The sequence below is a fragment of the Schistocerca serialis genome, chromosome 1 (assembly GCF_023864345.2).
Source record: "Schistocerca serialis cubense isolate TAMUIC-IGC-003099 chromosome 1, iqSchSeri2.2, whole genome shotgun sequence".
Taxonomy (NCBI): Eukaryota; Metazoa; Arthropoda; class Insecta; order Orthoptera; family Acrididae; genus Schistocerca; species Schistocerca serialis.
The window spans coordinates 604,175,898-604,199,739 of NC_064638.1; the positions used below are offsets into that span (position 1 = coordinate 604,175,898).

Sequence of the window (23,842 nt, forward strand, 5' to 3'; positions counted from 1 at the left end):
AGGCCAGACAAACGTGTGGTTCCTGAAGAGGGGCAGCAGCCTTTTCAGTAGTTGCAAGGGCAACAGTCTGGATGATTGACTGAGCTGGCCTTGTAACAATAACCAAAACGGCATTGCCGTGCCGGTACTGCGAACGGCTGAAAGCAAGGGGAAACTACAGCCGTAATTTTTCCCGAGGGCATGCAGCTTTACTGTATGATTACATGATGATGGCGTCCTCTTGGGTAAAATATTCCGGAGGTAAAATAGTCCCCCATTCGGATCTCCGGGCGGGGACTACTCAAGAGGATGTTGTTATCAGGAGAAAGAAAACTGGCGTTCTACGGATCGGAGCGTGGAATGTCAGATCCCTTAATCGGGCAGGTAGGTTAGAAAATTTAAAAAGGGAAATGGATAGGTTGAAGTTAGATATAGTGGGAATTAGTGAAGCTCGGTGGCAGGAGGAACAAGACTTCTGGTCAGGTGACTACAGGGTTATAAATACAAAATCAAATAGGGGTAATGCAGGAGTAGGTTTAATAATGAATAGGAAAATAGGAATGCGGGTAAGCTACTACAAACAGCATAGTGAATGCATTATTGTGGCCAAGATAGATACGAAGCCCACACCTACTACAATAGTACAAGTTTATATGCCAACTAGCTCTGCAGATGACGAAGAAATTGAAGAAATGTATGATGAAATAAAAGAAATTATTCAGATTGTGAAGGGAGACGAAAATTTAATAGTCATGGGTGACTGGAATTCGAGTGTAGGAAAAGGGAGAGAAGGAAACATAGTAGGTGAATATGGATTGGGGGACAGAAATGAAAGAGGAAGCCGCCTGGTAGAATTTTGCACAGAGCATAACATAATCATAACTAACACTTGGTTTAAGAATCATGAAAGAAGGTTGTATACATGGAAGAACCCTGGAGATACTAAAAGGTATCAGATAGATTATATAATGGTAAGACAGAGATTTAGGAACCAGGTTTTAAATTGTAAGACATTTCCAGGGGCAGATGTGGACTCTGACCACAGTCTATTGGTTATGACCTGTAGACTAAAACTGAAGAAACTGCAAAAAGGTGGGAATTTAAGGAGATGGGACCTGGATAAACTAAAAGAACCAGAGGTTGTACAGAGATTCAGGGAGAGCATAAGGGAGCAATTGACAGGAATGGGGGAAACAAATACAGTAGAAGAAGAATGGGTAGCTTTGAGGAATGAAGTAGTTAAGGCAGCAGAGGATCAAGTAGGTAAAAAGACGAGGGCTAGTAGAAATCCTTGGGTAACAGAAGAAATATTGAATTTAATTGATGAAAGGAGAAAATATAAAAATGCAGTAAGTGAAACAGGCAAAAAGGAATACAAACGTCTCAAAAATGAGATCGACAGGAAGTGCAAAATGGCTAAGCAGGGATGGCTAGAGGACAAATGTAAGGATGTAGAGGCCTATCTCACTAGGGGTAAGATAGATACCGCCTACAGGAAAATTAAAGAGACCTTTGGAGATAAGAGAACGACTTGTATGAATATCAAGAGCTCAGATGGAAACCCAGTTCTAAGCAAAGAAGGGAAAGCAGAAAGGTGGAAGGAGTATATAGAGGGTCTATACAAGGGCGATGTACTTGAGGACAATATTATGGAAATGGAAGAGGATGTAGATGAAGATGAAATGGGATATATGATACTGCGTGAAGAGTTTGACAGAGCACTGAAAGACCTGAGTCGAAACAAAGCCCCCGGAGTAGACAATATTCCATTGGAACTACTGACGGTCGTGGGAGAGCCAGTCCTGACAAAACTCTACCATCTGGTGAGGAAGATGTATGAGACAGGCGAAATACCCTCAGACTTCAAGAAGAATATAATAATTCCAATCCCAAAGAAAGCAGGTGTTGACAGATGTGAAAATTACCGAACTATCAGCTTAATAAGTCACAGCTGCAAAATACTAACACGAATTCTTTACAGACGAATGGAAAAACTAGTAGAAGCCAACCTCGGGGAAGATCAGTTTGGATTCCGTAGAAACACTGGAACACGTGGGGCAATACTGACCTTACGACTTATCTTAGAAGAAAGATTAAGGAAAGGCAAACCTACGTTTCTAGCATTTGTAGACTTAGAGAAAGCTTTTGACAATGTTGACTGGAATACTCTCTTTCAAATTCTAAAGGTGGCAGGGGTAAAATACAGGGAGCGAAAGGCTATTTACAATTTGTACAGAAACCAGATGGCAGTTATAAGAGTCGAGGGACATGAAAGGGAAGCAGTGGTTGGGAAGGGAGTAAGACAGGGTTGTAGCCTCTCCCCGATGTTGTTCAATCTGTATATTGAGCAAGCAGTAAAGGAAACAAAAGAAAAATTCGGAGTAGGTATTAAAATTCATGGAGAAGAAATAAAAACTTTGAGGTTCGCCGATGACATTGTAATTCTGTCAGAGACAGCAAAGGACTTGGAAGAGCAGTTGAATGGAATGGACAGTGTCTTGAAAGGAAGATATAAGATGAACATCAACAAAAGCAAAACAAGGATAATGGAATGTAGTCTAATTAAGTCGGGTGATGCTGAGGGAATTAGATTAGGAAATGAGGCACTTAAAGTAGTAAAGGAGTTTTGCTATTTGGGGAGCAAAATAACTGATGATGGTCGAAGTAGAGAGGATATAAAATGTAGGCTGGCAATGGCAAGGAAAGCGTTTCTGAAGAAGAGAAATTTGTTAACATCCAGTATTGATTTAAGTGTCAGGAAGTCATTTCTGAAAGTATTTGTATGGAGTGTAGCCATGTATGGAAGTGAAACATGGACGATAAATAGTTTGGACAAGAAGAGAATAGAAGCTTTCGAAATGTGGTGCTACAGAAGAATGCTGAAGATTAGATGGGTAGATCACATAACTAATGAGGAAGTATTGAATAGGATTGGGGAGAAGAGAAGTTTGTGGCGCAACTTGACCAGAAGAAGGGATCGGTTGGTAGGACATGTTCTGAGGCATCAAGGGATCACCAATTTAGTATTGGAGGGCAGCGTGGAGGGTAAAAATCGTAGAGGGAGACCAAGAGATGAATACACTAAGCAGATTCAGAAGGATGTAGGTTGCAGTAGGTACTGGGAGATGAAGAAGCTTGCACAGGATAGAGTAGCATGGAGAGCTGCATCAAACCAGTCTCAGGACTGAAGACCACAACAACAACTACAGTACTGGGCACTACACTCTGAAGTTTTAATAGTTTGGCTTGAGCCCCATGTGCTATGGCACGAAAATATATACAGGGTGTTACAAAAAGGTACGGCCAAATTTTTAGGAAACATTCCTCACACACAAAGAAAGAAAATACGTTATGTGGACATGTGTCCGGAAATGCTTACTTTCCATGTTAGAGCTCATTTTATTACTTCTCTTCAAATCACATTAATCACGGAACGGAAACACACAGCAACAGAACGTACCAGCGTGACTTCAAACACTTTGTTACAGGAAATGTTCAAAATGTCCTCCGTTAGCGAGGATACATGCATCCACCCTCTGCCGCATGGAATCCCTGATGCGCTGATGTAGTCCTGGAGAATGGCGTATTGTATCACAGCCGTCCAGAATACGAGCACGAATAGTCTCTACATTTGGTACCGGGGTTGCATAGACAAGAGCTTTCAAATGCCCCCATAAATGAAAGTCAAGAGGGTTGAGGTCAGGAGAGCGTGGAGGCCATGGAATTGGTCCGCCTCTACCAATCCATCGGTCACCAAATCTGTTGTTGGGAAGTGCACGAACACTTCAACTGAAATGTGCAGGAGCTTCATTGTGCATGAACCACATGTTGTGTCGTACTTGTAAAGGCACATGTTCTAGCAGCACAGGTAGAGTATTCCACATGAAATCATGATAACCTGCTCCATTGAGCGAAGGTGGAAGAACAAACTAAAATGAGCTCTAACATGGAAATTAAGCATTTCCGGACACATGTCCACATAACATCTTTTCTTTATTTGTGTGTGAGGAATGTTTCCTGAAAGTTTGGCCGTACCTTTTTGTAACACCCTGTATACTTGTTACACTCATCTTAATTGAGTGGTCCAGAGATGTGGCTGGTCTCAATGTTTGGCTACGTTTTCGTCATAGAGTGCCAGCTCACACCTGTCATAAACTCAGTTTTTAAGCTGAAATAAAATATAACAAAACAATGCAGGTAGGTACTGTGGTGAAAGTTAGAATATTGAGTCACTCACGCTGATTTGTAATTTGAACAAGTGTTTTATTTTTTTCCCCAATATATTCACTAAACACTCAAATTGCAGTCTGAGGGACTTTTACGTAAGGGCAGTTGTCAATAACTAATGCTACTACAGTTCACTATAAAATTCATTTGTCGCAATCACAACAAGCGAGAGTCTGTTCACAGTTCATTGTAGTCTGCTGTCCTAACCCACTATATTGCTCTCCACTTGATGGCTTTTGAACGTTGCTACGTACATACTTGTCCCGAAACGTGGCTACAAACTACTGCCCTCAGATGGGCAGCATGCCCATCTCTTAGCATCGCTCAAAACCAACTCCCCTGACATAAAAAATGGCCACCCTATGCACCCTCAAAACGACTGCCATGTTTGAGAAAAAGAATTACGAATATTCTAAAACTAAACACAAAAACTAATCTGATACATTGAAAATTATGGAAAATTTTCTGGGCAATAACAATTTAAAGTCCAATTTTTTTGTATATGCCACCGTTTTTTCATAAATAATGTTCTTGTGTTGTGATATTGCTTTTCCCAGATTTTTGATATTTAACATAAATAAACAAATAAAAATACATAGTTCATTACTCATCTACCTCTTTAAACTTTAGAATGCTGTTGCTAATTTTGTCCCTTTAAATTTATTTATTACCAAAAACACAGTTTTTTCTGAATCCTATATTCCGACTTCTCATTCAAAACTGGTACATGTTTTGCTAAATTGGCTATTATTGTTCGATGCAGCTCTACTAGCCGCATCTGTAGACACTTTGTTCATATTAGTCGGACAAAGCATTGCCGAGATATTAGCTTTTGAACTTTCATAAATTTACTATTTGTAAGACAACAATAACTTTTAAACAATTAGATTATTTTCTGGCGCGTCCAGATAATTTAGCTTTACATATTTTTTTGTCCATGAGTGCCAACTCGCACCTCCATGTCACTCTTAGTTTTGTTTTTATCAACTTTTCTCTAGCATATAAATTTCTCCAAGCTCGCAAACACGGCCATATGCGTCTCTGCCTAGCGTCCGCTCGGGTTTTTCCAAGGCTGCGTAACGCTAGTCGCTCGCCACGGCCCCGTAGCAACCGCCAGCAACGTGCTCTGCGGCGGGAAACTGTTGTTTTAAGCTGCTTCGCAACACCAAGGATATCTACTTCTAAGTTACTCATGTTTGCAGTTGTTCTTGAGTCTAATTCTGGTTACTTCGTTGTCACAATATGAATGGTTTTGGTTCTGTTAGATGGTGTTCAGCAAAGGTTGAATCTTTCTTCCTTAATCTTCAATGTCTCCCTTGTTTAAGTAATCTAAATGCCACAGCTCTGTCTGACTGGCGAAAATACAGCACTCTGTTTCACCCTGCTTGCATTTGGTTTTATACACACTACTCTGTGTGAAGGGTTGCAATATGCCTTTACTGTTGAATAAAAAGTTTGGTAAAACTGCCTCCAGCCACGAAGCATTACTGTGTACGTTGTTAAGTGTAATGGTGACAGGACTGCGACAAGCAGTCAATGCTGTCTGTCCCTATTGCTCCTCTCCTCTCAACAGTCCAAATACTGTAGAATGCCTATATATCTATTACGGTGTTTTTTTCCAACATAGCAAATAATGTCAAAATAACTATCTTTTAATCTTTCAATATAGCTGACTTTTCAGTTAATAAAAGGCCACGTTATTTAATAAAAACTGCTTCCTCGATTTGGGCTGTCGTTTGTACACCGTTAGGTGTCAGCTCTATTCCGTTACTGCAAAACTTTCAGGTATCTGGCCTCGTTTATGAAAGAACACTCAATGAAAAAAAAATCCAAGCCGTTATGGAAGATTTGTAATTTGTCACGGAAACAAAGCAAAACAATAAATTGAAAATTAAGAAGAAACATCAGAAGTGAGTATAGGGAAAACTTACGATGTTAGGAGACGACAAGACAGCTACGAAAGTCAGAAATTAGTTTTCCTCTGGAAACTATGACGTGACGCTCCGTGACATTGACGCCCTGTGTGAATTTCGCCCCTGCAATGCACTGTGGAATGTTTTGGCGTGACGTAAAGTGACGTCCAGTTCTGTGAGGTCGTTAATATACAACATGAATGGTAAGTCCCCACACACTTCCCTGGGGCACATCCGAACTTACTTCTCTGGAGCAACACTGTCGTCATCTCTTTATCAGGCTCAGACTATTGACTGTTGTAAACCTGCACATATGCGTCTGTGTGCTAGAGGCCTATTTGGAAAAAGCAATTGCTTAAAAGGTGTTTCGAGGAGAGAAATTCATGGTAACAGCACTAGAAAGAAGGCAGATTATGACATTAAAGGTACAATAACAAATACTTGTAACTCAGACAAGGTGAATACCGGTAATTTAAAGATCTTCAGTAAACTATCACAAACTGCTCAGACCACGCCATTAAAACTTCTTAAAGAAAGATGTTGTTATTGGCTGTCACACAATCCGTTTTAGCGTACGCAGATCAGTTTGTAAATGCGACTATAATCACTTTTTATCCTTATGAAGAAGGTTATTGAAATAACAATATAATTTATAATGGTTATTAGCATGTAAGATAACAGATAAGCAATGTTGTGCATCATTTATATGTAATTATTAATTGTACTCAATCGCTGTATGTGTTAGCTTTGTATGTTAACTGTGATCACCAAGTTGGTACTGTAATTTGAAATGAACACTATATTCACTGTGTAAATACTTATGGTATTTACCAATTAGTTGTGTATCAACTCTGTCTATTTAATGTAAATAGTGTCAGAAATTTTTATTATGATTTGTGTAAAAGACGAAGCCTAATTCATCCTGTATGATCAACGGCCAATAAAGATTCTTGATTCCTCTGTTGATGACTCCATCGGAGCTGAAGCACTACGTTCTCTTTGCAATTAATCTTCAATCCAGAAACAAATTAACCTTGGTACCACTTATGGTCGTACTTTTGAAGAAGTGGAGAGAGTTAGAAGGATCGATATCGCATGGGGTATGAATCGAAAGTACTTTACCACTGGCGATAGCTGTGGTTACTGTTTACGTGAACTTGAAGGTTATGCATGTGTATTATGTACTATGTAGCAAGTTGCAACTAGTATGCCATGGTTGCAGTGACATTGAGTGGAGTGGCAGTGTCTTTAAAAAAGGCATGGAGTTTAGCAAAATTTGAAAGTTGTTGAATAGTATAGGTATGCTCAGAAAAGTTGCTGTCGCTTGCCTGTACAATGAGGCCAAGAGAAACTGGAATGGAGAGATATTCACTGGGTCAAAATTAAGTCGGTATAGTTCGATGTATGGAAACGTGTTACCGAAAGCACCGGTAGTTTACAGAACAAAACGCCCAGAAAATTTGATTACAACGATAGTTGTCGCTTGCAGGCAGTAAGTTTGACATTTTTTATTGTTGTTGGAATCAGGTAAATGAAGCCGATAGGATTTAGATGCCAATGATTTTGGTAGGAAACGAAATTGTACGACAGTGGTGAAAGTTGGCCGAAATTCTTTTGCGTATGGAAATATGAAAGTACTTGTCAATAGACTATTTGTGTATAAATGAAAACAGCATTTACATGCATTAAATTTAATGTCCTGTGTGGATGTGTGCGAAACAACTCATTTTGTCGGATGTGCAAGTCATTTTAACGTAATGATAGTATCTAAATGATTTATGCACTAACGGCATGAAAATATCGGTCATCATCGTACAGTATAATTTGTTAACGTCCCCTGAATGTTATCTAGTGAAAGGTATTTGGCTGTACGAGTTGTGTATAACAGAATCATGTATCATGCAAATTTCATGACAATATAGGCTAGTTAGTATTTTGGAGTGGTGGTAACGTGTAACAGCCGGGTGCCAAGCTGTGCCAGTGTTATTGATAATACGTGTAGGCCTCATTCTAGCAAAGGTTTCCCTTGGCTCATTAAAAATACACCATCCTGCACCTTGTAGTAATGCTCACTACGAATAATTTGAAACCATTTAAAAATTATAGAAACACGCTATTCTGAAACACAAATTTTATTTCCTAGGTGCACCTCATTTTGCTTGTAGAAACCTGTATAAAATTACCTAAAACTTTGATACTGGCAACTAAAAATGTATACAGGCCGTTATTACTTTGTGAGTTGATAGTGACAATATTCATTTTTTCCCTCCATCTGCTGTAGTGAAAACTTGTGAACTAACAGTGTATGTACTCCAATTATCAGGTCAAGAGGAATATTTGGTAAGTCGTCAGCTTTCACTGGTGATATGGTGATATAGTAAGGGTTGTGGAGGGGGGGGGGTAAAGGTACCTACAGCATTGCAGTTTATGTTGGAAGCTGACAGTTTGGTTGTGAGATGGAAAGTCAGTGAATTTGAAAGTATAAGAAAAAAAGGGGGGGGTGTCAGCCTGGTTATGGTGACAGACAGATCTGTAACATAGCCTCAATGAAATTATCGTTACTGATATAACATTTTAGTTGCCATGTTGCTTATGACAATTGTCGCATGTTTCGTAAATCACTGGCGAAAGCCGACGACATGTATGAGTATCCCTCTGTTTCAAAAATCTTGATTGCCAGCAGAAAGCACATGTCTGTAGATGCTGCATGATGCTACACTTATTAACCCATGAAACAATAATCCCTTCTCGAGTTGCGAAAAGGAGCAGTTACTGATGATGGAGCAGTGATTATCATTTGATGCTGTTGTAGGCCCATAGGATGCCCTGGATCAAGGTGATACTTCATGTCCATGTATAAGAAAACTAAGAACCTGGGCAAGACTTAAGAATGTCCAACTTCAAAAAATTCTTTAATGTATTTGTAGAGCAACGACTACACGTACTTAGTATCGATTTATAAAATCGTGTAGAATTCTGTTAATGAGATAGCGATTCTTAATCTGATATGGAAGTACTGTGTGGAGAAGAATGGCAAGTGTGCCAAGTTTTCGTTTCTGAGTATCTCAGCGATGTTACTGCATAATTAAATGAAAATGTCAATAATATTTACTGTTAATCATTTTTTTTTCCTACTGTATTTTTCACATTAAATACCCACATGTTGAGTCTTGTGGTCTGTAAGATGAGAACCATTACCTTATAAGTTCTCTTTTCTGGTAAGATACATTGACTGACAAGCCTCCAAATCTTAGTGATCGCTGGAGAGGTTGGGAGGAAAGTCTCATATTGGTTGCGAGATGCAACCGGAACATTGGATGAAAGTCTGACCCTCTTACTGACTCTCATTGAGGCATGAAATCCTTTCCTGTCTTCTCTCCTGATGATTCTTGGACTGTATTCCACTTCAGAACACCACTTGCCATAACTATCGTGACTGGCTGGTGGTCTGTTCTACAACACCAGGGCACAACTGATTGTGCACCATATATTTGACTATAATTAATTTTATCTCACATCATTCTTTCATGTAAAGAACTCCCTTGGGATGCCCACCTACCTGACATCCCCGAAGTCCACCACTCTGCATCTATATGCAGCACAGCTCAAGGACCCTGATGGTGACATTTGATTGATGGTATGAAGATACTGATTTGAAAAATAAGACCACCTTTTTTTTTTATCTATAAACATCTGGGATTTAAAATCTTGTATTACTGTATGGAATGACTCATACAATTGTTTTTGGTATTGGCTGGAGGATGAAGAATTATCTTCACTTAGCCATCAGAAACAACAGAAACATCTTCAATTGCACTAAAAGTGTGATAGTGCAATCCCCCCCTCCCCATCCCCCTCTTTCTTGCTGCTGAAATCTGGGTTGTGCTGGCAGATTAATCTGTAATGTAACCTGAGGGTCGAGTCAGAATATTGTTGTATCACTTGGCAGCTTTGATCCATGACATCAAGATGGTGGCGGCCTCTATTTTTTTATTTATTTATTTATTTATTTTTTTTTCCTCCCCACTTTCAATACTATCATTGCTATAAAATCCACCGTTCCCAGTTCCTAAACAGTTCCTTTCACTCATTATTCAGTTGATATGAGAAATATTTAGTTGCAGAAATATAATGAATTAACAGGACAAACTAAATATCTGCATCTATATCTATACTCTGCAAACCACTATGAAGTGCAACAGCAGTCCTATTAACGAAGACATACCATGAAAAATATTAACATTAAAAGAAACCAAACTAAATCCTCAGCAGTCCACAAAACCATAATTTAAAAAAAATATTGGGGGGGGGGGGGGGGGGAGAGAACTAGTATAGCAAATTTCCCTTGAATATTGCACAAATGAAGTCCACAAACCCACTATACCTACCAGTGGCATCAACACAATCTCTCGAATGGCGGGCCTAGATTTCTCAACAATGCAGGTTATACTGATCCTTGGTCTGGTAGGCATCAGATATGGTTAGTTTTATACCTTCTCCAAAAATCTTAATGCTTCACATAGTTGACAGACTGAATAACTGTAGGGATTTAATTGTGGTCAACTTGTTGTCACATAGGGAAATACACATGAACTTTGTCATATCCACGACTGGGTCAACTTCAGTTGGCTGGCCCATAACTAACAAAACAAAACGTAAAATTAAATCTCGAACCACAAACAATACACCTCGCTAACATTTCCAAACCTGAAAACAGCCCGTCTGTACCAGCATAAAAATAATTCACTTATAAGCTGTTACAATTCCTCCAATATTATTCTCACAAACACTCTTGTAGTCTAATGAATCGCTAACATAACTGCAAACAATTCAGAAACATAAACGTTCCACACTGGTGTGTTCCACCACATACTCCAACATGCCCTATGCAGTCACAATCCATTTCAAACACACTGTACCACCATGGGGTTGGCAGCACAGTTGCATCGTAGGTCAAAGGAGATGGATGGTACCGCAAGCTTTTGTTGACCCACTCGAGGTGTAGGTTAGGTTAAGTTCAAAGGTGTCTATTTAGTTGTGTGTTTCTGGAGCTCCTGTATGTGAATAATAAATGATTATGGTAACTCACTGATTCACTACTGTAAGTGCAGCATAAGTTTGCTCTCCTGCAGGGGATGCTGCAAGGGTTGTGGGCTGCCTCTTTGTCACAGGCCAGGTAGCACACTAAAATAAACATTGCATTCACAGTGTCTACTAAAATGCTTCAACATGTTGTATTATTTAGTAGCTATGTTTGGCGACAAGTAGGAGCACACTACCTCCCCTAAATTTTCCGGCTTGGACCGGTTCCCACACTCTCAGAAAAGGACCAAGCTATACTGTATGTATAGTATCTAACTCTTTACTTCAATGAAGTTTCATTTAAACTGAAAATGAGCAGTTCTTCGTGCAAACTGTACTTTCAGTCCCTACACTTATGTATTAATAATGTTTCCATCAAATCCTTTTGAACTTGTTGACACTGCCTCCCCTTCCCCTCCCCCACTCAAATTTTACCAATAACCAATCATTGATGCTGGCTTCCTTTGATAACCTATGTTACAATGTCACTAGTGTTATACTCTCTTTCTAGAGTATTTATCATTTTCTATGACATTTGAGTCTTTCAGGATATATTTTGTATGTTTGGAAGAAGATGTGCTTAGAGTTTTTTCTCTTTCCTTCTGGTCAATGTTTTCATTGATGTCTCTTCCAAATTGTTACACAACAAATAAATCTAGAGCACACTAGATGTCAGTTGTCGAAGCAGTATGACAGTATCATGGTCTTTAGTAAGTCGCCATCTCTCATAGAGCTTTAACTGATGTCACACTTCAAAGGATATACTGTTTGCTTTTGCTGTTCACTAGACAACTCACTCTGCATAGTTAATCAGTATAGGACTTATGGTGACAGAAGACTTAAGTCCAACCATACCTTTTTTGGTACCTTCTCTTAGAAGAGGTATCAATGTCTTATACAGAAACCTGTGACTTTCAATGGCGTCAGGTACAAATAAATTTAGAAGTTCATTGCCAGTGAAAATATTTTTCTATAGGAAAACGATGGTTCTCACTCAGAATCCGTAAGTGTTCATACTTGTGAAAGTAGGTAACCCTTACTGTTTCAACCACATTGTAGATAGCAGTAAGCCAGCCTAGGATGTGTTAACAACTTTCCATCAACAAGATTGTTGTAATATTATTGCACTGGTCCATAAACAGTCCTTTTGAGCGACTGTAATTTGTGGCTAGTTTGTAGAGAAAGGTGAGGAGTGTGCTGACATTGTCTTTGGTCAAATTCAGTGAAGCAAATGAAATCTGACTGACAGGAATATCTAAAAGAATCAGTGCAAAAACACCCATACACAGCCAAGTATAAGGTGTGTGTGTGTGTGTGTGTGTGTGTGTGTGTGTGTGTGTGTGTGTTGTATAATTTCGAAGAAGGCCTTACTGGCCGAAAGCTCACTTTATGAAAGACTTTTTGTTGTTTCTATCTGTGACTCGGCGTCTCTGCTATATGGTGAGTAGCGACTATTCTATTCGTAATATTCTTAAAAAGCATCAGCATATTTTAAGCTGTGCTTCAAATAGAGTTCAGAGTTTGTTGCAGCAAGCCAGTCAGATTCGTATTCTGAACACAGTTGAACAGCTTTCAGAAAACAATGTTTTATATTGAGTTTTGGATAAATGAAGAGTGCTTTCCAAAAGAAAGGTTCAAGTTTGAAGACAAAGAAGAAAGTCGCATTAGCCCAGCTGAAATATATGTTGCTCTTGACTGGCTTGTTGCTTGGTGCCTTCTGAGAGACAAGGTTCGGTCTTATAAAATCTTGAATGCAGTTCAATACTGGCATGAAATTTTTCAGCTTTGGGATACATTTTTGTTGTTGGTCATAACAAAATGCTAATTTATTCCACATTTACCCTAGGTTCCATTGTTGAATCTGGTTGACTGTAATACTGCACTTCAACATTTCTTTCTTGTCTTTGGTAGCAATTCATCTGACTCAGAAATTTGTTGGGAGTCTACCTGATCACTCAGGTTGTTTGTCCTTAGCTACATGTTGTGGTCAGTGTCATTTTGTCTGCATCTAATTTCTGAATTGAAGACGAACTTTACAAACTCCTTCAATGATTTTCTTGCAGTTAGCTTGCATAATGTTAGTAGTAATGGCTTTTCTTGGGTTTGTATCACTCTGGGGCATTGATGTTGCAGCTTATTAAATTGACAATTTTATGAAATCTAATGTAGACCCCCCCCCCCCCCCACACACACACACACAGAGAAAGAGAGAGAGAGAGAGATAGAGAGCGAGCGGTGGTGCACCAGATTCAGAGTTTCTTTGGAATAAATAATGTGTATAGATACGTTTACATTAACCAAAGTACTATTCCAGCAAAATTTGGCAAATGTACTTTAAATATACTAACAAATTAGACTATCTAAAGGCTTTTAGAAATATATTTCCTTAGTGAAAGCTGTCTAACTGTGAAAAATAATGTAGTTTGGAATATGTACCTATGAAAGTTACTTGAGTATGACAGGTATCCCTGTCATCACTCATTTTGTCCAAGTGGCTGTTTCATATACTGCTGTTCATACTATTACAGAAAAATAAAGATTAAACTGAAATGACTTAAGTCATTACATCAAAGAAAAAGCTGAAAACTGTGTATTTCATTATTCACAATAAACAGACAGCTTGACTTCAAATCCACCCCTAGACAGTATTTTTTCCTCTGTAAAATACTAATAAACACTGTATTGTGATATCAAGTGCAGGTGAGATAGATTGAGTGTTCCAAGTATCCCCTGTCTTCAAGTATTTTAACTCCCCCACTTAGGCTGAGTGGTCAGCATGGCTGATTCTCATGTGGGGGACCAGGATTCGATTCTTGAGACTGCCAGGGATTTTTCTTGATGAGAGGACTGCTACAAGTGCAAGGCCAACAGAGGGACTATTCAACTGATTAGCAGCAGTTTCAAGGTCATGAAATCTTAGGAGGACTGGTGTGCTGACCACATGTGTCTCCATACCACACGTGGCGATCCCAAATTTGCCTGTCTAGGGTTGAACTGCACATCTTTACCATACTTGGTTAAGAGATTTGCAGTTATTACGCACTTGTTTAAAAATGAACATGAGGCAGGAGTATGAGCTTTAGTGGAAGCTCTTTCTTCCATATTGTTCACAAAAGTGTATAGTTCTCCTAAAAAACACATTTTCTGGGCTGCACTGGAGTTAAGGACTGACAAACTGCCTGTTGGCTTCTGTCACGGGTTCTTTGGCTGATATATATTTGATGATTTTTGTGAAGTTGTGCCAGCATGAGTGGATTGCGTTGTCAAAGCTTCACCCTTCATTGCCAGTGTTGGACTGGAGTCGAGCTCACGTCCAAGGGCTTTTCGTAGGTGTTTCCACTGTGGTTTTCCCTTTGCTACTTGCAATGGTTGTTTGTTGCAGCACAAGAATCCAGGATCCGTTCATCTTGAAGCATTTTCTTTCTTGTTGAATCTATTGTCATGTTTGTGTAATAGCTCTTCTCTACAGCAAGAATTTCTGTGTTGGCGAATTTTACTTTGTGGTTGGTCTCGCACAGTAGGTTCTCCACCACGGCTGAGTGGTCCACCTGCCCCAACCTGCAGTGCCACTTATGTTTGGTGATACTGGTGTGGATTGATTGTCAAGTTATTCCAACATGTACATGGTATATTCCCGACATTGTAAGTGGGTGCTTTTCTCCTTTGCCAATTTGAGACACTCTTTGATTTTCTTTGTTGGTTTATAAATAGTCTTTACACTGTGTTTACACAATATAGAGCCTATTCTATCTGCCACTCTGGGACTGTATGACAGAAAGATCGTACTTGACATTTCTTTTCCAATGCGATACTGTTTGACTGATACCCCTGGCTCCTCAGAAGGCTTTCCAGGTGTTGCATTCAATATCTGTTGCGCTGTGGCACACACATTGGTTTTTCTCATGTTATGAGTCTATTAATCAAGCCTCTTTTATGACTTGGGTGATGATTTGACAGTTTGTGCAGGTAGCAATCGTGTGCATCAGTTTTTGATACACCCTGTATCCCAGGTTTTCACAACTGATCTTGACCAGCACATCTAAAAAAGGTAGCTGTTGATCCTTTTCTGCCTCCATGGTAAATTTTATATTGGCATGGGGACTACTCAGCTGTTTTAGGACATCTCACCGAGCTGTTCCTATCTGTGGTTCCACACAACAAAGGTATTGTTGACATGTGTACCACACCTTATGTTTATATCTAAAAACAAAGATGTGACTTACCAAACAAAAGTGCTGGCAGGTCGATACACACACAAACAAACACAAACGTACACACAAAATTCGAGCTTTCCCAACAAACGGTTGCTTCATCAGGAAAGAGGGAAGGAGAGGGAAAGACGAAAGGATGTTGGTTTTAAGGGAGACGGTAAGGAGTCATTCCAATCCTGGGAGCGGAAAGACTTACCTTAGGGGGAAAAAAGGACAGGTATGCACTCGCACGCACACACACACATAGCCATCCACACACACACACATATCCATCCACACATACACAGACACAAGCAGACATTTGTAAAGGCAAAGAGTTTGGGCAGAGATGTCAGTCGAGGCGGAAGTGCAGAGGCAAAGATGTTGTTGAAAGACAGGTGAGGTATGAGCGGCGGCAAATTGAAATTAGAAATTAGCGGAGATTGAGGCCTGGCGGATAACGAGAAGACAGGATATACTGAAGGGCAAGTTCCCATCTCCGGAGTTCTCCCTTCAGTATATCCTCTCTTCTCGTTATCCGCCAGGCCTCAATCTTCGCTAATTTCTAATTTCAATTTGCCGCCGCTCATACCTCGCCTGTCTTTCAACAACATCTTTGCCTCTGTACTTCCGCCTCGACTGACATCTCTGCCCAAACTCTGTGCCTTTACAAATGTCTGCTTGTGTCTGTGTATGTGCGGATGGATGTGTGTGTGTGTGCGCGAGTGTATACCTGTCCTTTTTTCCCCCTAAGGTAAGTCTTTCCACTCCCGGAATTGGAATGACTCCTTACCCTCTCCCTTAAAACCCACATCCTTCTTTCCCTCTCCTTCCCTCTTTCCTGATGAAGCAACCGTTTGTTGGGAAAGCTTGAATTTTGTGTGTATGTTTGTGTTTGTTTGTGTGTCTGTCGACCTGCCAGCACTTTCGTTTGGTAAGTCACACATCTTTGTTTTTAGATATATTTTTCCCACGTGGAATATTTCCCTCTATTATATTCACACCTTATGTTTACAAAGATCCAAGTCCGATACCTGTGCTTTGAAATGTTTTGTGAAGTCGACCACGACTGGATAAAGTGGACTACCCATGGTGAAGCCTTCCAGCTGTTCTTCGTAGAAGTTGTCATTCCACATGAAATAGTTCATTGTGAAATGTGCATGAAAGAGCTTGGTTATGTCTTGAGGAAAAATAGAACTGATGTATTCCAGAGAGTTGCTGAGTGGCACTTTGGTAAACAACATCAGAACTGTCCAGGATTTCATTTGATTCAAGGTTGTTTCTTCAGCTTCTCAGTGAACTGTTCTATGATCTTCAAGTATGTGTCACTCTTTCGTGCGTGTGACTGAAGCTGAGAGGTGAAGTGTTTTGCTAGTTTATCTGTCAATGAGCCAGGAGCCTAACTATCGGTCTTAATGGAACGATAGTCTTTTAGATCTTCAGAAATCCATATGTCTGAGATGCTAGTGCTTCTGTGTTGAGCAGGTTCCTCTGAATGTCCGCTGAGAGAGAAGATGCCTTGATTATCTGATTTGTATTTCGTGTGATCTACTGCATTGTATTTGCACCTAGTTTTCGGTATGTTGCTGGAGCAAATAGCTCCTATATCTTCTGCTCATAATCTTCTTCTTTCATTATGATAGTTGCATTTCCCTTATTGGCAGGCAGTACCAATGTGCTCTTGTCAACATTAAGCCTCTTGATAGGTTGTAACTTGTCTTTCTTCAGGTTGCAAGGTGGTGGTTTTTCTCAGTGTTGAAGGACAGGCTGTTCCTCTTTGGTCAGTTGTCATTCAGTGAGGTTGACTACTGTACATAACATTTCGTTAAGGGCCTTTTCAATCTGCTTTCCGCATCTTGCAAGCTATTTCTTTTGTCACTCAGTGCAGCAGTCAAGTTCATTCTGCATGCTCCTATGAGTGATGCTGTCGATCTTGTCCCAGTCGTCTTGATGCATGCAGCAACGTAGTTGATAGAAAATGTCGAGCAGTTCCTCATCTGTTCTTACCAAGTATCTCCGTGTTGTATGAATTCACTCAGAAGGAAAGCTTGTTCCGTTTTGTTGTAGATATTATGGTTTTTGCGTGGTGGTGATTAGGCATGTACAATTAAAGAACTGTGGTGTGGCCCCTTCATCCAGCTGCCATGCTCAAGATGTCAGTACAGTACGCAAATCTCCTCCCAGTAGAGGCATTGGTAAGGCTTTTGTGACCACTTTTTGACAAACTGCCTGTTGGCTTCTGTCTCAGATTTTCCACCTGACATCTGTTTGACGGTTTTTCTGACGTTTCGCAAGCACAAGTTTAAGACTGTTTGATAAAAAATGGGTTTCCTGTTGTCTCTTGATGTCTGTTCTCCTTGCAAGCTCTTTATTTTCTGTGCAGAATTACTTAACTGTGTTATGAGAATGTGATTTCAATTAAATAAATGGAAGTAGCAAGTACTCTTTATAAATGAAAATATGGCTCAGTGGTAAAGTGCAGGACTAGGGGATCCAAACATTGTGGGTTTCACTCCTGGTCAGTCATAGTATTTTTATGTATTACTTTCACTTATTTCACCTCTGGCAATGTTTGTTAATGTGCAAAATGGTGAAGTGCACATTAAAGTGCAGGTTCCCATAACTGACTGGGTAAGTCATTTCAAAGGACAAAGGAAAGCAACAGCATACCACCTGTAATAGAACTGTGATTAGTAAAACTACCATTATTCAAACCGATCTTCAGTTTGTTGACAGCTGTTTCTTGTTGGAATACTCTGGGTCTATTTAATTGTGTTTAAAAAATTTTAACTTGCAAAAGGGTCATTCCATGTCAGTTCAACCAGGGCTCCAGCTCATAGTCTCAGATTTGACTGAAATTCAGTACACTAATTCTACCATGTGTGGAACACTCGTGTACAAAGTATTAATTTCCCCTGCCATTTAGTTCCAGAATTATGACTTGTGAAAGAAGGTGGCATGACTCGGAAATTGCAACCCGCATCTGGCAATCTATCTTCAGACCCAACTTCAAGTCTTAATAACTTTGGAATTATTCCACACAGTCCAGTGAAATTTTTACAACCCAGTAACATCCACTTAGAAAACACACTCCGTGAATCAAAACACCAACAACATACTTCTGAGGGAAAATAAAAAATTCCAAAATGTGATTTATAAATGTAATACGTTAAAAGGTACATATTGAAGGTGCCCTCTATGCCAAATATAATTCACTCAAAAAGGATATAAATTTTTTTGTGGTAAGCGTAATGTGGCCTAAACAAACACAGAACTCATCATGCCCATATCAGTCACAAAAACTGAGTTACATGCACAAGAAAATACAAAAATTTGAAAAATTACCTGAAAAACATGGATTTTTGAAGTGTGATAGCACAAAAGGGACAAGTGGTATCCGAGCCAAATTTCACACATTGCATAAGTAGACCATAATGATATGTATCTCAAAGTTTCAACGTGTTATTGCAAGACATTTGTGTACAATGGAAGTTGAGAGATGTATTTGGTGATGTGGCCATTGTTCCACAACACAATTTTGTAAAAACATATTGTAAACTGTTCTGCCCCTTCTTATCCTCTCCCACAACTGTTTAATCACTAAGCAACAACATATAGACAGATTAACATAACTTATCATTAATGTTTACTGCACCATAACTGCTAAAAACAAGACGATTGTGCTTCGAACAGAAGTTCTCCCACACTTTAGCTACTGTACTCTGTACATTGAGTGGCAAATTGTACTGTCTTCCTGACACTGTGGTAGGAGCTGGAACTGTTATAAGAATATGTTCAAAAGGAATCCAACACCTGTCTGCCAAACATTGCCAATGAAATGATCTTGCTGGTCCTGCTGGTGCCATGAAGTTCACAAATACATCACCTTCTGCTTCACAGCACTCTGCAGCACATCCTAAGTACCATTTGTCATCATGAACAGCAATAACATAGCAACCTGGTTGTATGTTGCTGCTTTTGCTTCTGAATCCTGTGTCACACACACTGTGAAGACACATGTTGTGCATGAACCTATAGTTATAACCGAACAGTCTGCTCATCTGCACATTGTCAGAGTCCGCTGGAGAGAAGTGGTGGTGGCTCCTTGTGCCTGCAACAATTTTAACGTGTTCTGGTCTGCTTTTTAGCAACTCTTCGACTGGTTTCACCTCATCTTTCGAAACATAGAATGATTGTATGCTAGAGATATTTTTCTGTACCCAGGTAAATAATTGAAGAGGTGTTAGAATGTGACCTCCTGTAGGGTGCTGCAGACTAGCTCGTGATGCCATGCACTTAATGGTAGCACCAATACCATCACATACATTTTTACCATGACTTGTTGCGAAAAAATTTGATTCTGCGTGAATCTGAAAATCATGGTAATGCATGCATAAATTTTTGCGATTTTTATACTTTTTGTACTGACTAGCTGCCTCATCACTGAAGTATTTCGCAAAATGTGTGTGAGGCAGCTTGTTTCTCACATATGCCATGACAGTGCGAATTTGGGCATGAACTGCAATGGCATCATGAATCAGTCAGTCACTAAAAACGCACAGGTTCATGACAGACACATCACGTGTTTCGCCTCTATAGTAAATCGCAAATGGCTGGAGAGTTGCTTGACTGTTGTCCCAATGATATCCTTGGATGGCATCTTGAACTATAAATGCATAACTTTCAGAAAAGTCTAGTCTTACTATAATTTCATCTTGTTTCAAATTATCCTTACAAAACTGGAGATAAGCTGATTATGCTGTTGCTGTGAAGCTGTGTGTGGTCAGTTTGTCCGTTTTTTTGACAACACATTTCAACAAAATCTTCCACTGTACTTTGCTTTGTTGCAAGACTTGTGCAATCGATGTGTGTCCATTGGTTATAAGAAACAAGTTCATCGTCATCCGTAAGGAGTTCACCATACAGTTTGTTGTTCATGTGTTCTGCAAGATTTGCCTTACCAGGACACTTTTTCATACCTGTGTATCATGCACTGGTAGGAACTGATGCCACACACTAGCAGCTTCATTGCACCTTTGTAATCCAGACCAGAATCCTTTACAGCAGCAAACATCAGCTTAGCATTTTGATGGGTCTCACATACACACATTGTGTGTGCCCTTTGCACTTACAGGTACAACCCATTTTGGCTGAAGATTGAATAAAGATGATAAACCTACTTTGGTATTGGGATACTTTTCCTTGAATTCTACATATAGTTCTGATATGTTGCATAGCAGCAGTCTTTTTTGCATCTGTACACGTACATTTCCCGTTTTCACTGTTACATAGTCTTTTTTTCCAGGCATTATTCGGCTCTAGTCATTATTTTCATAAAACTCCGACACTAGCACCTTTATTTCTGAACTCAATTGCTTACCCTGAGCCTGCTGAAGTTGTGGAAGCACTCCTTGGGTTGCTTTTATTTTCCTAGCTTGCTTTACCATATATGTAGAAACATTGAATTCCTTTGCAGTGTAGTCAATAGACCAACTGGAAGGTGCAAGAGTAAGAATAGCTACTTTTTTCTGGTGTGTGGATATGGCACATTTTTCTTTCCAATCATGCACAATTTTGTTCAACTCAGAGCATATCTGACATGATTTATGTTCCTTTGGAGCAGATAGTTCTTCCTCTTCCACCATTAGTGTGTCAGCTATTTTGTGTTTTAATTCCATTTGAGCTTCTTGTAGTTTTCTTCCACCATAGTTGGGCCTGTCTCTTTTCCCAACTTTGTGTGTCTTCATGGAAGACAAACCAAGAGCAGTCACTGAAGTCTTTAATTGCTCATCCGCTGTGGTTGTAGGTGGCTGATATTCTTCATCACTGTCATGTAAATTATCAGAATATTCTTCATTTTTTAGCAGTGTAACACACCTGGAACATAACTTTTGTCCTGGTTTCATGTTAAGTCCCAAGCACTGATTCACTTTCACTACTGATTTTATATCAATTTCTCTGAGGCTACACTTCACTGTCTTCTTATGAATCCGAAATGGATCAAAACAACTTCTTTGTAGGAAAGAATACTTATCCAGAAAATCTTTCATATGATGATAACAAACACTAAAGTTCCCTGGAACTGTACTTCTTGTGCCCACAGGGTGTATCCCAGATCTCCATAGCAACAAATTTTGGTCAGATTCATCCAGATCATACATTACAAAGCGAATGCCACATTTTGTTCCATATGTTGTTTTATGACATTCAGATGCTTGTGCTCTACCAATACTGCAACTTGTTTGAACAAAAGCACCACTAGTACACTCTTCTGCCTCCATACTGACTTTCCACAACAGTACTGACCAGTCTGAACTAGAATCTTAAAAACATGAGTAACCTGTAATTGTTGCTTGTTTACTTTGTTGTTCCTGCCTAACAATGACTCATTCTGTCCCTGAAAACTACCATTGTTTAACTGTCTGTTGCCTAATGGTTCACAACAATTGCTGCAGCTTTATCTGAAACAAGCTGTCTGCATCATCAATATTACCTGCTAAATCGTGTTAAAAGAAATGTAACCAAATACATCTCTGTCAACTTTTATTGTACACAAATGCCTTGCAATAACAAGTTGAAATTTTGCCACATATTATGTTATGATCTATTTATGCAATGTTTGAAATTTGGCTTGTATATCACTTGTCCCTTTTGTGCTACCACGCTTAGAAAATCCATGTTTTCAGGTAATTTTTCAAATTTTTGTATTTTCTTGTGCATGTAACTTTGTTTGTGTGACTGATATGGGCAAGATGATTTCTGTGTGTGTTTAGGCCACATTAAGCTTACCACAAAAAAAATTATACCCTTTTTGAGTGAATTATATTTGGCATAGAGGTCACCTACAATATGTACCTTTTAACTTATTACATTTCTTATTCATATTTTGGAATTTTTTATTTTCCCTCAGAAATATGTTGTTGGTGTTTTGATTCATGAAGTGTGTTCTCTAAGTGGATGTTACGGGGTTATAAAAAATTCACTGAACTGTGCGGAATAGTTCCAAAGTTATTAAGACCTGCAGTTGGGTCTGAAGATAGATTGCCAGATGCGGGTTGCAATTTCCGGGTTACGCCACCTTCTTTCACAAGCCATAATTCTGGAACTAATTGGCAGGGGAACTTAAAATTTTGTACATCAGTGTTCCACACTTGGTAGCATTGGTGTGCTAAATTTCAGCCAAATCTGAGACTATCAGCTGGAACATTTTCTCAAATTGGTGGAATTGACATGGAATGACCCAAAAAGCAGTTGAAGGGCAGGAAAGAAATGTGCAGTTGGAGACAAGTCAGAGTGTCTAATTACAGTGTTCAAAGGTTTTCTTAAATCATTCCATGTTGACTCTAGGATGGTTCTTACTCACAGGCCAACACTGACATCTCACAATCTGTTGTGAGACCTTGTAAAATTAAGTCGGTTCTAATCATTATGATAGTACTTGTTTTTGGTGTTAATGTGGTTAATTGTGACAGGAGGGTACCTTTTTAGGTTAGAGTAAGGAATCGGTGAACCGTTGTGAAAGAATTAAAACAACAAACAAGAGAAGAGCCCTGCAGAATGCTTAAGGATGCGAGGAAAAGTAAGGTTAGCTTATTTCATCAGAGTGTTAGGTTGAGTAACAAAGTAGAAGAGTATCATGTATGTTTGGAAAATTTAGAGATCTCTAAAAAGATAAGACATCCTGTGCTTATCTGAACGCTACATAACCACAGAGTTAGAAAAGTTAAATGTAAGAGAAAACACCTTGGCATCTTACTCATGTATAAGTAACAAGGGAAAAGGAGGTGTTACATACATTAAACAATACACAAATTCAGAAACATTGAGACAAGTAAATTTTGTAGTGATCAGCACATAGAGGTGTGCGCTTGTGAATTACTACTGAAAAAAAAAAGGTAGTTTTTAATTGAATCTGTATATGGATACCCACTGGGATAACTGTCAGGCAGCAGCAAACAGTTAATAGTCTGTGATTATTTCAGTGTAGATTTTGTAAAGCATTGTGACAGTATTAATGATCTGGAAACCTTATTTGGAACTTAAAATTTGATCTCCATCATTAATCTTCCAACATTAGTGAGCAAAGAGCGGAGGACTGTAGTTGTTAGTGTTTCCTTTGATGAAGCTGAAAGCAAGAAAATAACTGTGTACTCAGTAACAGATGTCTTCTCTGATCATGGTGCACAGTTACAGTAAATGAGTGTGTGCATTACAATATAGTATGCCTCAGTGGAAATCAGTTAGGATAATTAGTTATCCAAGATAAACATTTTTGAGAGTAGTTTACAGGAGACGACCTGACATGAAGTTCATAATAAATCAAATACTGACATAAAATTTAATTTAATCCACAATAAATTCATATCATTATTTGAAAATAGCATTTCTCATAAACCTGCTGGAAAGGACATGGAACAGCCATAAGAAAAAAGGGAACTGTATGTGCGGGTA

General features: G+C 39.2%; 1 protein-coding gene across 2 annotated transcripts in view; it reads left to right on the forward strand.

Moving 5' to 3' along the window:
• Positions 1-7,092: 7,092 nt before the first annotated feature.
• LOC126477240 (frataxin homolog, mitochondrial) overlaps positions 7,093-23,842 on the forward strand; it is a 36,850-nt gene continuing 20,100 nt past the window's right edge. The window contains exon 1 of one of the 2 annotated variants that reach the window (XM_050103603.1): positions 7,093-7,219. In XM_050103603.1, coding sequence (XP_049959560.1) covers positions 7,215-7,219 — 5 coding nt within the window. In that variant the 5' untranslated portion in view covers positions 7,093-7,214. The other variant, XM_050103602.1, reaches the window with a different exon arrangement.